This window comes from Malus domestica, chromosome 12 (genome assembly GCF_042453785.1).
Source record: "Malus domestica chromosome 12, GDT2T_hap1".
Taxonomy (NCBI): domain Eukaryota; kingdom Viridiplantae; phylum Streptophyta; class Magnoliopsida; order Rosales; family Rosaceae; genus Malus; species Malus domestica.
In genome coordinates this window covers 23811739-23832084 of record NC_091672.1, presented here as the reverse complement: position 1 = coordinate 23832084, position 20346 = coordinate 23811739, and the positions used below count along the sequence as shown (strand labels likewise).

At 35.6% G+C, this 20346-nt stretch overlaps 1 protein-coding gene and 1 long non-coding RNA gene across 2 annotated transcripts; both read left to right on the top strand.

The window, feature by feature from the left end:
* The first annotated feature begins 3109 nt into the window (after positions 1-3109).
* LOC103452971 (calcium-dependent protein kinase 13-like) lies at positions 3110-8746 on the top strand. The gene is made up of 7 exons (XM_029089654.2): positions 3110-4129; positions 5518-5661; positions 5773-5925; positions 6750-6865; positions 6959-7126; positions 7931-8161; positions 8276-8746. Exons 1-7 carry the CDS (start codon positions 3508-3510, stop codon positions 8423-8425), a joined length of 1584 nt encoding a protein of 527 aa, XP_028945487.1. The 5' UTR covers positions 3110-3507; the 3' UTR covers positions 8426-8746.
* Positions 8747-13620: 4874 nt separating this feature from the next.
* LOC139190174 (uncharacterized) lies at positions 13621-16074 on the top strand. The gene is made up of 2 exons (XR_011574227.1): positions 13621-13881; positions 15643-16074. It is a non-coding gene; the product is annotated as an uncharacterized lncRNA (long non-coding RNA).
* Positions 16075-20346: the final 4272 nt, after the last annotated feature.

The following is a 20346-nucleotide window of genomic DNA, read 5'->3' as shown; positions in this document are numbered from 1 at the left end:
AGTCGGAATTTCAGTTGCATCTCCAATCTTGATATATAAAACTTAGTTGAAAAGTTGTGCGTGAGGTGAGATTCACGTTAGAAGAGACGGTGTATGCAACCGAGATAGCCTAAGTTTTCTTTCACTTCCTCTTCAACTCATTTCATAAATATTGATACTTGAATGGCAATGTGACGTTCTTCAGTGGTGTTAAGTAATTAACCAAAGTTGAATGAGTCTTTCCCATAATGTACTTTGTAGTGATATTTGCATGGAATTGACATTCGGATTTCTATGTACGGAGCCGACTGATTCGGTAATCCGGATCAGTCATTTTAATTCCTGTAATCTTCATTAATTAACCTATTTTACTGGCCAATTTTACACAAACTAAGGGTTTGAAGTGCTCTTTTTCTCTCTTCCACGGCCCAAATCTCCGGATCTTTAGGCTCTGGACAGAGAGATCCGGAGAGGATCTTCACTCATTTGCATGGTGCCTTTGTTCCAACTTTACAGAAGCACTTATGCCATAATCGCTTTTCCTCCTCACTCAACATTTTGAACAAATAATTACAATCAAAATTGGAAATGTAACCTTGTTTTATACAACATATCGGACCCAGCAATTCACATAAAGCCCATAACATTCAAACCGATCATTGAATATTATTGATTTAAGCCCCCACAAATCAAGTTCTTCTAGGGAAGCAAAAGCAAATTGGAAGCAAAATCAGAAAAAAAAAGTTGAAAGCCGGTTGGTAGAGTGTCAAATGAGACCCACTCAAAGGGAGAGAGACGTTGACAAGAAGGCCCACTTTAATCTCTAATCCACAGACAACAAGCAACATCTTCTCTTGATTCTCGCACTCACTTTCTTTTGTGTTTGGCTTTTCTCATGGTGCTCCAATTTTTCTCCTTTATCTCATTTAAACACTCATACCTATGTATTATAATTCAAGGCCAACACCTTCCTTTATCTTTACGATAAAACCGAACGCACTTGTAGTTGTGGTTTAAATGGTTAAAAACATTTACAGCTGCATTCGAGGTCATATATTTGATTCTTTTTTTTCGTACAATCGGTTGTATTAAGACAAAAAACCTATGTAGTATATATTTAGAGAACGAAGCGCCTATGAAGCACTTGAGGTTAGCTCATGATTAAGAAAGCTGAAATAACGATTAAAAAAGTTCTAGGGTTCAATTACTTGTAGTTGTAGCTTAAATGGTTAAAAACATTTACAGCTAAATTCAAGGTCATATATTTGAGTCTATTTTCCTATACTATTGCTTGTATCGAAACAAAAACCCTATGTTGTATATGGTGAGAGAACAAAACCCCTACGAAGTCCTTGAGGTTAGCTCACAGTTAAAAAAGCTGAATTAATCTATTTTTTTAAAAAAAAATTCTGTATTTTTAACAATTTTTAATAAATTTTTATTTATTTTTATTAAGTGAATTAATTTGGACCATTGGATTTGAAAAAAAAATTCAAATCCAACAGCCCATAAGTATGACACGTGGCGAATGGTAACAATTTTGATAGTTGGGGTTTTTTTTAAAGCCTGAAAATCATGGACCGTTGATCTTTGGATCAGACGGCCTAGAACACGCCACGTCATCTAGCTGTTGGATTTCAAATTCAAAATTTTTTGACTATTGAAAATCCAACGGTCCAGAAAACTAGCCATTGGAAATCTAATAGCCCACGTGGCCTACCCATCTGATCGGTGAGTGCGCCTGCGGGCCCCGCCTCTGATTTCTTGTCAGCAACGCGCTCCCAGTCGCGTGTGCTTCCCACCCGCTTGGCACAAAAAAAATTTCAAATGCCATACGACGTCATGTTGGGGTTAACATGATGTCAGATGGGCCAGTTCTTTAGTCTATCAATTTTGGGCCGGCCTATGACCTGGCTTGGGTTGGAGGGTTTTAGCTAGGTGCCGGACTATCAAGCTCTAGTGGACTTTCTTTGAAATAACGATTAAAAAAGTTTAGAGTTCAATTAATTGTTTCCATTTTTGCACGTTACTTTGCTTAGCATATTTCCTTGTTTGCTTGAGTTCTTTTCCTTTTTTTTCTTTCTTTCTTTTTACCAATTATGGCATTATCTCCTTGATGGATATTTTAGTCTCCAATTCTCAGCAACTATTTATTTTATTCATGTTGTTTCAAGTTTTCCTTTTAAAAACTAATTGCACTATTTTATATCCATAATTAATTATGAAAAAAAAAAAGAAAAGCAAAGGATGTTTTCAACCAAACAAAAAGCAAAGGTTGTTTTGAGACGTAAAGTGGTAAGCAGCTGGTTAAAACTCTCAATTGTCATACTCTTACATCACATAAAACTCTTTTAGACAACAAGTGTATATAACATCTCTTTCACAATAACTGATCACGTTACTAGCATGTAACGTATAATGAAGAGCTTAGTATCCACATAAAATTCTTTCCTATTCTACTTTACGGACACAAACATAAGAAACCCAAAACGCCATCAATCTTGTTTGTGCATTTTGAGAAGAACAGAATGAGAGGGTGGAGGAAATAGGGTCTAAAAATTACACAAAATATGTAATAGAATTTAAGAATTGAGATAGAAATGCAAATTCTCTAATTAATTGAGGCAGAATAATCAATAGCCAAAAGTTTAGGGGAACGGAAATAAATTTGATTATTTAATTAACCCCTATCATTCTGTCTGTGCTGGCTCTACCCTCTGGCCTCTCTGCCTTCTAGTAACTGGCGTTGGGTTAAATATAACAAAAATTAATTAAATTGCAAACCCAAGGCCAACAGTAACACTATTAATTAATTAATTAATTCTCAAGTAAATAAATAATTATAAACAACTCCAACGTTAATTTATATGGGACGTGTTCAATTCTATAACAAGATGATAGTCGAAGGAATGCTGAAATAGTTTTGTGAGTTTTTCGGCCTTAGAAAAAGCTAGCTATCATAACCAAACTACCAAGTAATTCCCTTTTAAAAAAATATAAAAAATCCTATAACGTAACATAGTACATTATCAATGAAGAAGTTATTTTAGAAATAATTAAAATATATTACTGGATTGATTTGTATCTGTTACACGTAAGTTACTCTCGTTATTATTCATTCTCTCCGTTTTTCACTCTTTCCGTCCCGTTCCCGACCGTTTAAACCCTCCTGCTCGATTACCCGACAAAAATCGCAGAACCAAAGAAGAACATAAAATATTCTCCAAATGTTTAGTATTTTATTCAAAATTAAATTCGTAAAATAATTAAATCTCCAAAACACCATCACACCTCACTTCTTCTCTCTACAGCAACGGTCCACCGTACACCCTCACTCTCACTTTTCCAATTTTCTCTCTTTCTCTCTCTAAAACTTACTTTGATTTCACAGTTCAGGAGTTCTCTGCTACTTTCTCTCTCTACCTCCAGGCTTAGGGTTTCGGCATTATCATGTGAAACCCTAGCTCGCCCAGGGCTAGTTAGGGTTTTGGCGAGATCTGTACAGAGATACCGACCGCGGGCGTTGCAATGGGAAATTGCTGCAGATCTCCGGCCGCCGTCGCTAGAGAGGACGTGAAATCAAACTTTTCCGGGCACGATCAAGGAAGGAGGGACTCCAGCGCCGGGAAGAAGGCACCGACGACGGTGTTGACCGGCGTGCCGAAGGAGAATGTAGAGGAGAAGTACCTGGTGGATCGGGAGCTTGGCCGGGGGGAGTTCGGCGTCACGTACCTCTGTATTGACCGCCATAGTCGTGAGCTTTTGGCTTGCAAGAGCATTTCGAAGCGGAAGCTCAGGACCGCTGTGGACGTCGAGGATGTGCGGCGCGAAGTGGCGATAATGAAGCACTTGCCGAAGAATTCGAGCATTGTGAGTTTGAAGGAGGCTTGCGAGGACGAGAACGCCGTGCATTTGGTGATGGAGTTGTGCGAAGGCGGTGAGCTCTTCGATCGGATTGTGGCGAGGGGGCATTATACGGAGCGGGCCGCGGCGGCGGTAACCAGGACGATTGTTGAGGTTGTGCAGCTCTGCCACAAGCATGGAGTGATTCATAGGGACTTGAAGCCGGAGAATTTCCTGTTCGCAAACAAGAAGGAGAATTCGCCTCTCAAGGCCATTGATTTCGGCTTGTCTATATTCTTCAAGCCAGGTACGATTCGAATTCGAATTTAGGGTTTTTGAAATTGCAATGCTAAGCTTCAAATTGAAGCTTTTAGGATTTTTGAAATTACACACACATATATATATGTATGTGTGTATGTATGTATGTATGTACATATTATCTTCGAATGTTTTGATTGACTACGCTTGATACTTAGTTGACTTACTATGATTGGGTAATGAATTGTATGGATTATTTATCTTCAATGAATTGTCTGTTATGTAGAATGTGCTGCGATTCGTAAGTCTTGGACTGAGGTTGGACTGAGGTTGAACTGAGGTTGACCATAATTTATAATAGTTAGACAATAGAGTACTTGCATTTTTGTTGTTTAATCTGTTGTCCAATACTTTGCGAAAGTGATTGCCTTTTCAGCTCTTAGTTAAAAGAGTCATATTTCAAAATTGACATCGTTGCAATCAAAGGTTTGAATGTGTAGCAAAAGCATTCATTTTGGCTTGGTACAAGTTAAAGTTACAATATATGAACTGCGTTTGGCTTTATTTGTAACTTTGATAAGCAAGTCTAAAGGGGCGATGTGCGGAAAAATGTATTGGCTGGGTTTGCTGTAATGCACCAGAGAATTAAGGGAATGACACCAAGTTAAAACAAAGTGTGGGAGTTTAAGAGATGAAGGACTTTGACAATTAACATAATAAGGTTATAATAATAAACTTGTAACCTTGTTATCTCAGTTCCTGTTAGGGAAGTTGCATTGTTGAACACTTGTGTCTGGACTTGTCACACACATACATTCCTTCCAAAGATTTTTTTGTCTTTGATGCTCCAATCTTGTAGATTCCTTGTGTATGTCAGCAAATAGTGCTAAAGATACCTTAGGTACTTGAGGCTGGAATTTAAAGTTCTCTTCTGAAATGAGTCAGGAAAAAAAAACTCTGATATCGCTCCATTCATGTAATGACAAAACTTGAAATAGTTCTTCAAATTAGCTGCCAACAGAGTAAGCCGGTTAACAGTGCTAAACAGACATTGAAAGAAATAAGTTTTTGTTAAACGGAAAACATGAGGGTTTGAAGAAATGGATACACAAGAACCAAAACATGGATGTTTGAAGAAATAAGCTTTTCGTTATTTGATGTGAAATAAAGACTTTATAAAGTGTAAATGCTGCGAGTTACAACAATATCATTTAACTGTGAACAAAAAGTCCAAAATAACTATATTTCTCCTAATACCTATTGTGTGTGGTAAGCAGCAAATTCTGAAGAATTGTAACTGTTATTGATAACTACAACATTGCAAGCATGAATTTCTGCTTTTTTTTTTTCCTTCCAAAGTATGCTAATTGTGGAACATTTTCTTGTCATATGTATGAATGTTGCTATTTACTTATTAACTTCTACAAAAAAAATTAGGTGAGAGGTTCTCAGAAATTGTTGGAAGTCCATACTACATGGCTCCTGAGGTGCTCAAGAGGAATTACGGGCCAGAAATAGATATATGGAGTGCAGGAGTTATACTGTATATTTTGTTGTGTGGGGTGCCCCCCTTTTGGGCTGGTAATTATATCTCCCATTTAATCTCTTTCTCTCTAATATCTTCCTCACCGCCTCAGGGAGGGGAGTTTGCTCTGTAAAGACTTCCATTTTACCTTGTGTACTTCTATGCAGAGTCTGAACAAGGGGTTGCACAGGCAATTCTACGTGGGCTGATAGATTTCAAGCGTGATCCATGGCCCAATATTTCGGAGAGTGCCAAGGGTTTAGTTAGGCAAATGTTGGAGCCAGACCCAAAGCTACGATTGACTGCGAAGCAAGTTCTTGGTATTGAATCTCTTTGTGTTATTCATATACTTTGTGATAGGGATCCATTGCACATTTTTAATGTGGCAACTGAGCAAGCTCCCTTGTTTATATTATGAGGAGATTATGCTGTTAAAAAGGCTAACGTATTCTTCATATTATATCAAGTACTGCTTTTAAGACCATCTCCAACCCTTGGGCTAAAAGCCAAATTTTTTAGCCCGGAAAATTTAGCTTTTAGCCCAGAAATATATTTTCTACTCCAACCCTTCTACCCTAAAATTTTAGCCCGGAATTATTAAAGAATGAAATTAGCCTAAATTTTTTTCTTAAATCAATTTTAAAAAAAAAAAAAATATGTAGATTATTGTAAATTAATTTTATGAACATTTTAATCTAAAAAAATTTAAATTCCGATAAACATTTCGCATTTAGCCCGGGGGGAAAGCTGGGGGGTATTTGGCCCAGAAATAGCATTTGACATTTAGCCTAAAATTTTAGCATGGGTTGGAGAGTGTTTGGGGGGGGTAATTTGGGGGGTAATTTGGCTTTTAGCCCAGGGTTGGAGATGGTCTAACAAAACTCTAGATGGGTATCTTGGTTCATTAGAGAAATTTTTTGACATGCGTAAACAATGCAATGATGTGGATAGCTACATTTCTGATTTTTAAGGATGACAATATGACAGTCTCCAAATGGAGGAATGCTTTTGTTTTCCCCTAGATCACCGGTCAAGAACTATAGGAATTTTTTTATTGTTTGTCCTGTATAAGAATTAAGAACATGTAGTTGTCTCTTGCTTGCTTTAAGTTAGTACTTAATGTCATAGTTTCTCCTTTTTTCAGAGCATCCTTGGCTCCAAAATGCTAAGAAAGCACCGAACATTCCCCTTGGAGATGTTGTCAAGTCAAGGCTTAAGCAGTTTTCAATGATGAACAGATTCAAAAGAAAAGCCTTGAGGGTTGGTTGATCGCACTTACAAACTTTCTAATATGTTTAGTGTATAAGTAGTATGTTTCAATGCAAGTACTAATTTATGTGGAACTTCAAACAGGTTATTGCAGATTTCTTTTCCGTTGATGAAGTTGAAGACAGTAAGGAGATGTTTAAGAAGATAGACACTGATAATGATGGAATTGTTTCAATTGAAGAATTAAAATCTGGACTTCGGAATTTTGGATCCCAGCTTGCCGATTCTGACATTCAATTGCTTATTGAAGCAGTGAGTATTGCTTCATTGTTAACTCTTATCGAAATTAGCTCTAGCATCACAACTATTATATAATCCATTATACATCAAGCAATTAAGTTATATTGCTAATGATCCTTACATGGTTCTCAATTTGTTTAATAGACCAAGACCTATCCTCCAATCCATTCTGTTTAAAGGGTTTAATGTTATATTAATTAGACATGTTCTTAGGGTGGGGGTGATAAAGCAAATGCACATTAGTTAGATACAACATTTGTGAAGTATCAAATGAGTCTCTGCACCTAATGACTTTAAATTTTTGGGTTAGATATTCATGTATTACGTATTTAACAAATTCAACCTATGCACTTTATAAGATCAAGGGCGGTCCTAGGAAACAATTTTTTCTTCTAACGAATATGACTAAGTCATCCATAGGTCTGATTATAAATTATTCCTTCGTAGAGATTGGTGCTACCGTACTAGATGCATTCTTAGATTGTTTGAGACATTCATCCCCACATGGGCCCCAGATTTCTAAACCCTAAACTTTCACTTTGAATGCAAATTTAATGTTTTGATGGGAAAGGTAATGTAGTTGTAGGGAAAAGGAACAGTGGGCGAAGGTGATGATAAAACATATCTTGGTGTATTTATATTGTTTTCATGGTTTCATGCCTTGTTTGGTAGATTAGTTATAGCAGTGTCATTGATTTTCAATGACCTTTGTGCCTGCAACATGTTCACTTTTTCGAAAGTACTGAATGGGAAACATAATTTCCATTGGTGTATCAGTCTCTTCTGGTTTTAATTTGGCTAGTTTGTTGGTAACAGGTTGATACTAATGGGAAGGGTACGCTGGACTGTGGAGAATTTATTGCCGTGACCCTCCACCTACAGAGAATGGCAAATGATGAGCATCTTCACAAGGCATTTTCCTACTTTGACAAGAACAGCAACGGCTATATTGAGCCAGACGAGCTCCGGGATGCATTGATGGAAGATGGGGCAGATGATTGTACAGATGTAGCAAATGACATATTTCAAGAAGTGGACACAGACAAGGTGAGGACCCGAGGAGGAATTGCTTGTTACACCTACTATGATATTATGATGACAAACTCTCGTTTTCTCGGTCAACTTGTGATGAAAACTGATGTTATTGATTTGTTGATGCAGGACGGGCGTATCAGCTATGAAGAATTTGTCGCCATGATGAAAACCGGGACAGATTGGAGAAAGGCTTCTCGGCATTACTCAAGAGGGAGATTCAACAGTCTAAGCATAAAGCTGATGAAGGATGGTTCCATAAATTTGGGGAATGAGTGAAAGCATAGACAAGTTTGGTCATTTGGATTGTTGATGCAAAAGAAGTAATTCGGTCTTTTCCGGCACATCATCTGCTTTGCTTTCTTTTGTGATTATTGTTAGGGTCCCTTGATTTAGACGGGGCTCCTTTTCGCTTGGGTGCCATACAACTTGGATCGTGGAGGGGGGATGGGTATGTTCGTTTGCCCCTGCAATCGTTTAATGGTGTAAAAACACGGTACCTCGTAGCTACGGCACGCCATGTATGTATGGTTTTCTCTGTCCATCCAACGTTTTGTAGCTGTACTTTGGTTGATCATATTGGATTGAACTTTGTCGTTACCGCGTGTTATATTTTTTTCAATGAAAAATGAAGGTCTTGTGTAGTGTGCGTTTTCTGGACTACACCAATGCCTCAACGTTTGACTACAAAGCCGTCCCAACTAAATCCATTTCTCCAACTACTTGCTGAATAAAGAGGGTAGCTATTTCGTTTTTCAGTTTTTAGTTTTCATTTTTCGTTTTTCCTTTCGAGCCGAATCAGGGGTGAGTTTTTCCTTTTTACTTTTTTGGAATACTGAAAGCTTGTTTGATAACCAATTTTCAAACAAATGGAATCTAAAATTAAAACCAAGCCAAAATTAAAACCGATTTTCATTCACCAATTCCATGCTACTAACGTCACAAAACATGCGCCGCACTGAATTGAACACGGTTGCTTGACTTTTATGTTCGGTCGGGGATACAGCTCGAGCCTCAAAACCCTCGCCCATCCTTCGAACATACCTGAACGAGAATGGAACCTAATTTGGTTGACAAAATGTGGTTCATTACGGCAAGATTTTGTAGGGCAGCCCCTATTTTCTAACAGTGTCCATTTGTATAATGACACTTGGTGTAAGTGCTCATATTCCGTACACACTGAAAAATCTTTCCATCTTTTATTGGCCCCTTAGGTTTTCATTTCCGTATGGTTAGTAAACATATGCGTAATTTGTAATTATAATATTATTATTTTGATTCAGATTACGGATAAGTAAATATGTAGTTACCATTTCTTTAGTTGTTGTGGGGGCCTCACATTTTACGAAAAGAAAGAAAAAACTTATTCAAAGCATTTTTTTTCTTCCCTTTGCTGGAGTCATCGCAGCCCCTTAATTTATGTCAGCATTCTATATTTTTATTGACTAACTGGATTGGCCTTCAAATAAGTGGGTTTTGATGGCAAACCAAAACCAGACCCAATTCAACTTACTCCAACAGGAGTAACATAAACTAATTTGATTTCTTCATCATAAGTTCACTGTAATTTCTGCAAATTGCAGAAAGTGATAGGCCTGAACTGAGTATTAGAAGGCATTCACACCTGTTGCACAGACACACGGACATGAATATGGCGACACTTGACACGCAAACATGATGACACGGTAAATCTCAAAAAATAAGGATAATGACATAACTAAGACACAACAATTAAAATATAATAAATTTACAATAAATATTATATATCTTAAAGACAACACACACCCAATCAAATTAATCAACCTCTATTATCTTTGGAGTAGACAATAGTCGACGAAAATTCAAGATACACAAAATTCAACCAAAATATAAAATGCTTACCTCTAATGTTGGAGTCTATGAGATTTATATTTACAAAGCTGCCCCCAAACTTATAAACTCTAAGTTTTGTAAATTTTAATATTTACAAAAACTGCCCTCAAAATGTTTTTATGTTAACAAAACTGCCCCAAGTTTTTATATTCCAAAGCTGCGCCAAAATATTTTTGAAATTTACAAGAGAGCCCTTGCCGTGTCTTGACTGTGTCCAAACCATGACACTCTGGCAATTTGGGATTTCAGAGTGTCCGTGCATGCAAGATTCACACAAAAATTCCAGAATTTCTAGAAGAAAAAGAAATAGTTGGGAAGCCATCAGATGCTGAAGCCTTAAAATTCCCAATTGAAATCGGGAAAAATGAAAAGGAAAGAGAAACTGTATATCTTTGTTCTTTGCATTGAATCGTATCAGTTTTTTAAAACCCACATCCAAATGACTTCTTGATCCAGTCGTGGGAACAGATCAAAATATTAACTAATAACATTTATCTGTTAAATACTGATGTTATTTTTATTTTTTTATTTTTTTAAGTCAGTTTAACAATTTCCTCCTATGTTTTTATACGTGTAATGAATAGTATTTGAGTTTGTATGTGTGGAAGAAACCCTAAAAGACGTCTGACAGTTCTGTTCCAAAAACTCGATGAATTTCTGTGTCGTATCAGGTGTAGCCAGGTCTGCAGTCACTCAGTCAGTCTCTGTCATGGAATCCACACAAGATTAAGATGCCAAATTGCAGAGGATTCTTTACCCTCCTAATCTCTCTACTCTTCCATATCTTTCTATTTGAACGGTCATGATTAAGTTACGTTAACATTTTATATTGATTTTTTTTTTAAAATAATAAGACAAAATATAATATGTAAGAGGAGAGATAGGAAATGAACGAGAATATGAGGATAGAGAATTCTCCTTCTCAAATTGCTGCTGCAGTTGCAGCTGATGCGTATGAGTTTTGTTTGCTTAATCGTGTTCTCATCAAAGCAAGTAAATAAATAAAATAAAATACAAACCAACTTGGATGGATTCCAACATGGTGAAAGCTCCACATATAACCCCCTTATTGTTCAAGTTTATGTTTATTTTTCGGTTAGGCCAAAGACGGCCCAGAGGTGAATAAGCCATGTGTTTAGGCTCTTACTTAAATTAGGCCTCATATTTTTTTAGAAAAATTAATGAAAATAACTTGAAAACTTTAAGTTTTAACGATAAGAACAAAATAATGGGTAAAGTGAATAGTAACACAATTGAATTTTTAGTGTAAAAATGTGGTTTTTTGTTAAAATGAACAGTACTGGGAGATTTTCATTAAAGTTCTCTATTTTCTTTGCCCATAAAATTTCATCATTCATTGTATTATTGATTCGAAATAAAGAAAAAAAAAATCTTTTATTCTCATAAATCTAATGCTTCTCGAGTTAATATTGTTAAACAAAAAAATGAAATTAAGGTACAACTCTACTGCAAGGCTCCATTAAGATAACGGGTGTGACATGACACGATCCGTTAATATAACATGTTTTATCCGAAAATGACATGAATATGACAGACACGACCCGTTTGCTAGGCCTACTTATAACTACCTTTTGGCTTCTTTTTTTTCCCAAACCAATTATGTTAAAAGAAAAATCTCATAGTCATAGTTTTGAGTTAGCATGACTTTAACTTTTTGTTATGATCTAGTATGTTAATCCTTTTTTATTAAAGCTCGTAAATAAACCCTTTTCTGATGATATACTCTTCTCAATGCTAAAATTTTCATACAAATTTTAAACCTCCATCTGTCTTGTTTGATTAAAATTTTCCATGACAATACAAAACAACCAAAAAAACCCTTTAATCGTTCTCCAATTAATTATATTTGCAACTATTTTTTTAATTTCCTTTATTTAGCTTAAAGACCCTTCCTGTAATGAATTTCTTGCTCTACCACGGTCCCTAAACTCCACAGACAGGAAATTGGTTTTCATCTTGACCGTCCATCTATTACTTACGAAAAACAAAGAACTTTCAATCTTGAAACATGACAATAAGATGATATCATCTTCAAGTCATCATTGCTTTCATCATTTTGCTCTGCACGTTCAGAAATATGAAAACTCGCTACTTTGAATGGTCAAATAAATTGCACGGCAAACCAAGCAAAACGAACAAGTTTCTCATTTCCCAAGTTTGGTTTTGCATCATTGACTGGTCACTCAAAAGCACTTGTAAATTGGGACAATATTGAAAATCTTGTCGTCCGAAGTGTAGCATCACTGTTGATGTTACCCGCAACATTTTAGTGCACATGCACCCCCACACTGGCTTTTCTGTAAAGTGCTTGTTGGGCATTCCCTCTAATTGTTGTCATCATATGAACCAGGCATAGCTTCATGCTTACCAAAAGATCTTAAAAGGGTTTCCATGATGAGCATATTATACACATTTATTTAAGAAATATTGATGCGGGATTGTGAAACAACTAATAAGGACTGACCTTCTAGTACTTTAAAGTTTAAGCTCTAGTTTTCCACCGTAAATATATAATTGGTTAGTTGGATTCGATTCACATTCTAAGATCAACTTGGGCAAAAGAGATTTCAATCTTTGAGTTTGATTCTCATGTTGGGTGAGACAAAACATTTAGTGCGGTGATCAATACCCAAAAATAATCTATTTATGTGGTGAATTTTTTTGTGTCAATGTACTGGAAAATGGGTAGCCATGTTCTTGTGTTCTCAATTGCTACAAGTCTCTAATGCTACAATGCATGGACATAGACACGAAGTTATGACACAACACAACACAAAGGAACGTCAAGTTTATAGAAAGAAAAAAAAGACACTATACAAAATGGATTCAACAATTAAAAATAGGGGGGCATTTCAATATGGATCCGAAAGACAACATGATAATTAGATGAAGTCCAATATTATCATTTCTCCATTTTTATTCCTTTTATATTCATTTTATATCTTTTAAATGTATTAAAGATAAATTAAAATCTTCTAATTTCAATAAATTTACTTATTACCTTTGACAAAAAACTAATATACTAGCACAAATTCATTTGGAAAATATGCGACCTAACTCCAATAACAAATATATCAATGTATATTTTGCCTATATTTAAAATATAACTAAAAGGTACAAAAACATAATATACCTATAAGAAAGATGCATTAATCTATTATGTAGCTAGGTTGATAAATACAATTAACTTGTAATATAGATTGATTATAAAAATTAAAAATAAAATCTATAAATGAGGTTTAGTACAGGAAGTAGAACAAGAAATAATAACAAAAATTAAGAAGAAATAATTAGAAAAAAAAATCTAATTTTGCAATTTTATTATTAAAAAGATAATAATTGATAATAAAGCAATCTTAAAATGAATAAACTGGACTATTTTTAACAATATTGTCTAAAAAAGTTGGACTTATATCTAATAATAGATTTCAACAGGCTATTGGTTGATATGAAGAAATAAGGATAGATACAATAGGTATGGTTGGATTGGATAAGTCACATAGGCAAGTTAGTTAGTTAGGAATTCTCTATATGTACCGGTATGTTAGCACTATGTGCAATCAATGAAAAACAATTCAGATTTAGTGTGCTTTCTCTCTTTCGTTCTTTTCTTCTTCTTCTTTTTCGATACCATTGAAATTCTTCTTAGTTTCTTGGTACTGTTATCATGGTATCATCGCCGAGGTGCGATCCGGGGTGAATCTTCCACTATATCTGTGTTGTCTAAAGTGATTGGCTTTTCGAGGTGCGTTCTGAAATTTCTGAAGTGATTGGCTATTCGAGGTGAGTTCTTAGGCTATGGTCTGCAAGATTCAATGGTGCAAATTTCCAGGCGATCTCAGGTGCATAGTCTCTTATCTTGAAAACTCGCAGATAAACTGTTTGATAGAATGTCTCTGTAAGAAAATTTGCTGTGAATCGATGAAGTTTTAGTTTCTAAATTTGACTGCTTTCAAGAAGGTCGATGTCTATTGAATTTGCTTAATCAAGATTGTGAGTTTGAAAAGCCGATGCTAACCATTTCTGTTGTAGTTAGTTGAATTATGAAGATTACAGTGTGTGATTCTTGTGAAAGATTTGAACATTTAGTTTCTTGTTGAAGATTGATATCATGGTTTCGTCTACTGTGAAAATTGAAGGTTTGTTGGGTATGTTAACCATAAAACTTAGTGATAACAATTATACTAAGTGGATTTTTCAGTTTCAGTCAGTTTTGAAAGGCTACAAATTGTTTGGTCATTTTGATGGATCTGTGAATTGTCCACCCAAATTTACTGTAAGTGCTAAAAATGAAGTAAGGATGTGTCAGAAGATTATCAAGAATGGGAATCACTAAATTTGGCTTTGTTGAGTCTGTTAATTGCTACATTGTCTGGTGATGCAATTGAACATGTTATTGGTTGTAGAACTACTAGAAATGCTTGGTTGAGTCTTGAGGAAAGATTTGCTTCTGTGTCAAAAACTGGTGTTAATCATTTGAAGACTGAGTTACATACCATTCAAAAAGGTGGAAACTCGGTGGATAAGTATCTGCTTCGGCTTAAATCTATTAGGGATCAATTAACTGCAGCATGAGAGTTTGTTTCAGATAATGATGTCATTATTGCTGCTTTAGCTAGACTGCCAAAGGAGTATGCAACTATAAGAACTGTAATTTTGGCTCGGGATACTAGTATCTCAATGAAAAAGTTCAGAGCTTTATTGCTTGGTGCTGAAAGGGAAAATGAAACAGTGATTAATTCATTGTCTAATAACATGTCGACTTTGTATATGAATAGTGCATCATCTAGTTTGTCTGGTAATTCACAACTTAACAGTGGTGCTTCGAGTTCTAATTCGTCTAATGTTGAGTCAACTACTGGAGGAAGAATCACTCAGGTTCTTTATGGTTCTTTGCCACCAAGTTTCACTTCTTAGCCACCTGGAGGTGCTTCTTATTTTCCTGGTCAAAACTTTGATTATGGAACTGGTTTTGTTGGTAGTAGTAATACTGATTCAGGTTCTAGGCAATGGTCTGGTGCAACTCAATATCATGGTGGGTGCAACTCCATAAGGGAAATTATGCATATCAACCTCCTAAACCACCCATTTCTCAGGCACCAACATTCACCACTTCTTCATCCGTGCCTCCAATTCCATCTGGTTCATTATTCTCTCAGTAACAAGGCAATTCTAGTACATTAGCTCTTTTCATGGCACATTATTCCTATAAAGTTCCAGGGTTTTATCCAAATATCTCTGATTAGAATCAAGCATTATATCAAGGCCATCCTATGGCTGCTCAGAATAATGTACCCGAGACTTCTACACAGAATTCAACATGGATTCTTGGTACTGGAGCATCCCATCATATGACCTTTGACATTGCGAGTTTAAACAATGTAACTCCATTTGAAGGTGCAGAAACAATAAAAATTGGGAACGATCAGGGATTATCAATTCATAATATTGGAAATACTATGATAAAAACACCCTTCAGTTCTCTAATACTGAACCAAGTGTTACATGTTCCTTCAATAGCAGTTAATCTTTTATCTATGACTCAACTGTGCAAAGACAATAAATGCTGGTTTATTTGTGATGACATAGTGTTCTTTGTGCAGGACAAGGAGCAAAGCAAATTTTATACCAAGGAAGGATTAAGCCTGGAGAATTGTTTCATATCCCTGCCTCAACATTCTCATATTCAGCAACATTTATTGGACAATTGGTGAAGTCTTCAGTATGGCATTAAAGATTGGGACATCCAACAAATGAAGTATTGTCTGTTATGTTAGCTAAGTCTCAAATATCTCATGCTATAGATGATGTGCATAGGATGTGTATTGGTTGTATTCATGGAAAGATAGCTAAGAAACCTTTTGCTTTTGAATTTGTGAGTTGTCTTTTTCCATTTGAAAGAATTCATATGGATGTTTGGGGGCCAACATCTGTCAAATCAATTGAAGGTTATAGGTTTTATGTTACCTTTGTGGATGATTGTACTAGACATGTATGAATTTTTCCATTATTCAATAAATCTGAAGTCTTCTCAATTTTTGTTCAGTTTTACAATTTTGTTGAAGTTCAATTTGGAATTAAGATCAAAAGTATGCAATCTAATGGAGGGGGTGAATTTGTCAATAAAGTTTTTAAGGATTTTGTTGCCTCCAAGGGGATGATTCACATAATTTCTTGCCTTTACATACCTCAACAAAATGGTTTAGTTGAGAGAAAACATAGACTTATAATTGAAACTGCTATAACATTGACGAATGTTGTTGGATTACCTCAAGAATTTTGGTATCATGCTTGTGCTCATGCAGTGTATTTCATCAATAGAATGCCAAGTAGAACCTTGCAGATGGCCTCTCCTTATTACACTCTGTTTAATAAATCATCACAGTTACATGATTTGAAGATATTTGGATCGGTTGTGTATCCATATTTGAGACATTACAATGATTCCAAACTTCAACCTAGGACCTCTGTAAGTGTGTTTCTAGGGTATGCTCCTCGTTATAAGGGTGTTATTTGCTACAATTTGGAGTCAAAGAGGTTAATTCTATCCAGGCATGTTTTACATGATGAGTCAATTTTTCCAACCAAGGTTGAGAGACCTAAAATCACAGAAGTGGTGAGAAATGTGTCAACGCTTATAATTGTCCAATTATAGTCAATATTGCTAATTCCAGAACACATTCACAGAGGCCAATTGAAACATAGTATGTAAATACCAGTCACATGTCAATACAAGGATCACATAATGATTCAGGTTCTACTTCTCATTGTAGATAGATCTCACAAGTCCCAGTTTATAATTTTTCTGAGAATGATAGTATTCTTACAACAAATGATACCATGCAAGAATCTTCACGGGGATCTGAAACTTCAAATTCACAGGCTCATTCTCAATGTCAAGGTCAACCTCAACCTTTGTTGCATGTCCTCAATTCGGAACAATTCGGAACAGTTACAGGTAATTCTACCATTTCTTTCTAATGTGTCTCCAATTTCTGTTCCAATTCAAGAACCAGTATCACACAACTCACACCCTATGCAAACAAGGATAAAGACAGGAGCTATTGAAAAGAAAAACTATGCTGCTTATCTTGCTTCATTTCCAGAACTTTAGTCATTACAAATTGATGATACTTATGATACCATCTCTGTTGGATATTCATTTATCGCTGATGTTAATGATGGTGATGAACCAAAAACGTTTCGAGCTGCTGCATTGAAAACTCAAGGGACTTGGAATCTTGTTCCTAAACCATCCAATAGATCAATCATTGGCAACAAGTAGGTTTATAAGATAAAAAGAAATCCTGATGGGAGTGTAGCAAGATATAAGGCAAGGTAAGTAGCTCATGGGTTCACTCAAGAGCAAGGTGTTGATTACTCAGAAACGTTTAGTCCAGTGGTTCGTCATTCCACGGTAAGACTGATATTGGCTTTGGTTACTTGTCACAAATGGGAACTAAGGTAATTGGATATAAAGAATGCCTTTCTACATGGAGAGCTTCAAGAAGAAATTTATATGAAGCAACCACATGGGTTTCTTGATCTAAAATATCCCAACAATGTATGCAAGTTAGTTAAATCTTTGTATGGGCTTAAATAAGCTCCAAGGGCCTGGAATGCGAAGTTCACTAGAGTCTTGCCATCTCTTGGGTTTACTGTGTCCCAATCTGATACAAATCAGGCAAAGGTGCAATCTTACTACTTTATGTAGATGATATTATTCTAACTAGTTCAAATCAGGCAAATGTGCAATCTGTCATTACTCATCTTGCAGAACTATTTGATTTAAAAGATATGGGAAGATTGACATATTTTCTGGGAATACATATGCAATATAAACTAGATGGCAGCTTGTTCATAAACCAGTCAAAGTATGCAAATGAGCTGCTCAGTAAGGTAGGGATGAATTCATGTAAACCTGCCCCAACACCTTCAAAGCCACATACACAGTAGCTTGTCTCAGAAGGTACACATATGGAAGATCCAACATTATACAAGAGTGTAGTATGAGCATTGCAATACTTGACATTCACCAGGCCAGATATATCACATGCTGTGAATGTGGTGTGCCAATACATGACTCAACCATTTCTTGGTAAAACGAATCCTAAGGTATTTGCAAGGTACATTAGACTGTGGAATTACTTATATACCATCCAAAGACATCAATATCTCAGCATTCTCTAATGCTGATTGGGCTGCATATGTAAACACAAGAAGGTCTATTTTCAAGATATGTAGTGTATGTTGGTGATAATCCCATTTCATGGCAGTCGAAGAAACAAGCATTAGTTTCAAGAAGTTCAACTGAAGCTGAGTATAAGGCTTTAGCTAACTGTACTGCTGATGTGTGTTGGATCAGATCAGTGCTAAGAGACTTGCATCAGGTTCTGAGTTGTCCTCCAGCTCTACATTGTGATAATCTGTCAACTTTGGCACTTTCATCCAATCCTGTGTTTCACTCCCGCATAAAACACCTTGACATTGATTATCATTTTGTCCGAGAAAGGGTTCAAAATCGAGATATAACAGTGCATTATGTACCAACAGAGTTTCAGGTTGCCGATATACTTACAAAGGGATTGCATAGTCCTTTATTCATCAAGCACTGTTATAACCTCAGGATAGGAAATCCCGGCTGAGATTAAGGGGGAATAATAACAGATGTCAACAGCCTATTGGTTGATATGAAGAGATAAGGATAGATATAATAGGTATGGTTGGATTGGATAAGTCACATAGGTAAGTTAGTTAGTTAGGAATTCTCTATATGTACCGGTATGTTAACATTGTGCAATCGATGAAAAACAGTTCAGATTTAGTGTGCTTTCTCTCTTTCGTTCTTTTCTTCTTCTTCTTCGATACTATTGAAATTCTTCTTAGTTTCTTGGTACTGTTATCAATATCAAGTTTTACCCCTAAAAATATATATTTAAATAAATAGCTATGTCTAAAACATTATTAAATAAGAATTCAAATTTGTTACTCAAGTTCAAATTTATTTCAATAAACTTCAAATCTTTTTGAACAAATGATACTATCTACATTAAAGGGATGGATAGTGGGCTAAACCTCATAATGAGTTAACAATAATATGGTTCAAATTCGCTTTTGGTGAGAAATGAACGTAAGACCTCTTACTTATAAGTGAAGAGAAATACCATTAAATCGTAGTACTAAGTGGCAATAAGCTCCAAACATTTGAAAGATAAACATTAAAATTCATCATCCAACTTCAAATTCAAACTATGACTCATTTTTCTGAACATGCATGGTTCATAAAGTATACAAAAAAATGGAAATAATTAGAAACAAAAAACCTAAATAGTACAAATATTTTAATATTATATGTGTGGAAGTAAGCATACACTTGTTAGCTTTTAGACAGAGACAAAGGTTGGGTTTACAAGTTTTCTCTAGAAAGATGAGTGATAGAAGTTGTTGGCGCAGAATTCGCCCACAAGAAGAAACACTCTGAAACATCAATTAACTAGCAGTAGCACCGCGCAGTAGGTTGATAGATGCCATCGGCACAGTTTTCACCCACACCTGAATGTCGTAGGGTGCTTTATGAGTTTCCTTAAAAACTGAAAATTTTGAATAGGGATTTGGGGGGATTCGTATCCCTCTTTCTACCCGACAGAACAAGAAGAAGAATTGTAAAGGACTTCTAAACGAATCATATTTTAAGATAATTTCGGGCTTCTCCACTTAAATTTTTGTTTTGATTTTTCATTTCCAGGTCAAACGTATTCGAAAAATGAGATATTTGTATCCTAAAGTTTCGATACGCATATTTGTTGATGTTGACCATATATTTTGATCAGAATATGTATCTGATCGTATCCATCAAATATGTTATCCGATATTGCATTAAATACGGGATAGATACCAAATTGACATGTCTGTGCATTGTAGCTACAATTATATCAACTGGCAGTAAAAATTTCATTTCCTAAAAGAAAAGCTCCAATTGTTCATAAAGAGAATTCGATTTCAAGTCACAAATGAAACCTAACAATCAGAGTCTAGAAGAGAGATTTGAACTCGGTATTTAACCCCGAAGAATCAGATATTTAGAAGAGAAACACCAATCAACGGAAAGCTAATTTTTACAAATTGTCTTTATAAGTATACATGAATTTGTTATTACTTTTGCATCATTAAAGGTGAATGACATTTTGACCAATCAACTATATTATCATTGCTCTAAAAGGGATGGTGGTTGAAAGTGTTGACCCTAAAAACTACCAAACCTACGTGGCGCGCAGACTAAGTAACTAGTGAGCTAACTACGTCATTCA

What these genes read in the sequence shown, in the direction of transcription:
- LOC103452971 (XM_029089654.2), top strand. Translation starts at nt 3,508, where the DNA reads ATGGGAAATTGCTGCAGATCTCCGGCCGCCGTCGCTAGAGAGGACGTG. An exon ending in GACTGCGAAGCAAGTTCTTG is followed by an intron (nt 5,926 to 6,749) that starts GTATTGAATCTC and finishes TCCTTTTTTCAG; the next exon opens with AGCATCCTTGGCTCCAAAAT. An exon ending in AAGAAGTGGACACAGACAAG is followed by an intron (nt 8,162 to 8,275) that starts GTGAGGACCCGA and finishes TTGTTGATGCAG; the next exon opens with GACGGGCGTATCAGCTATGA.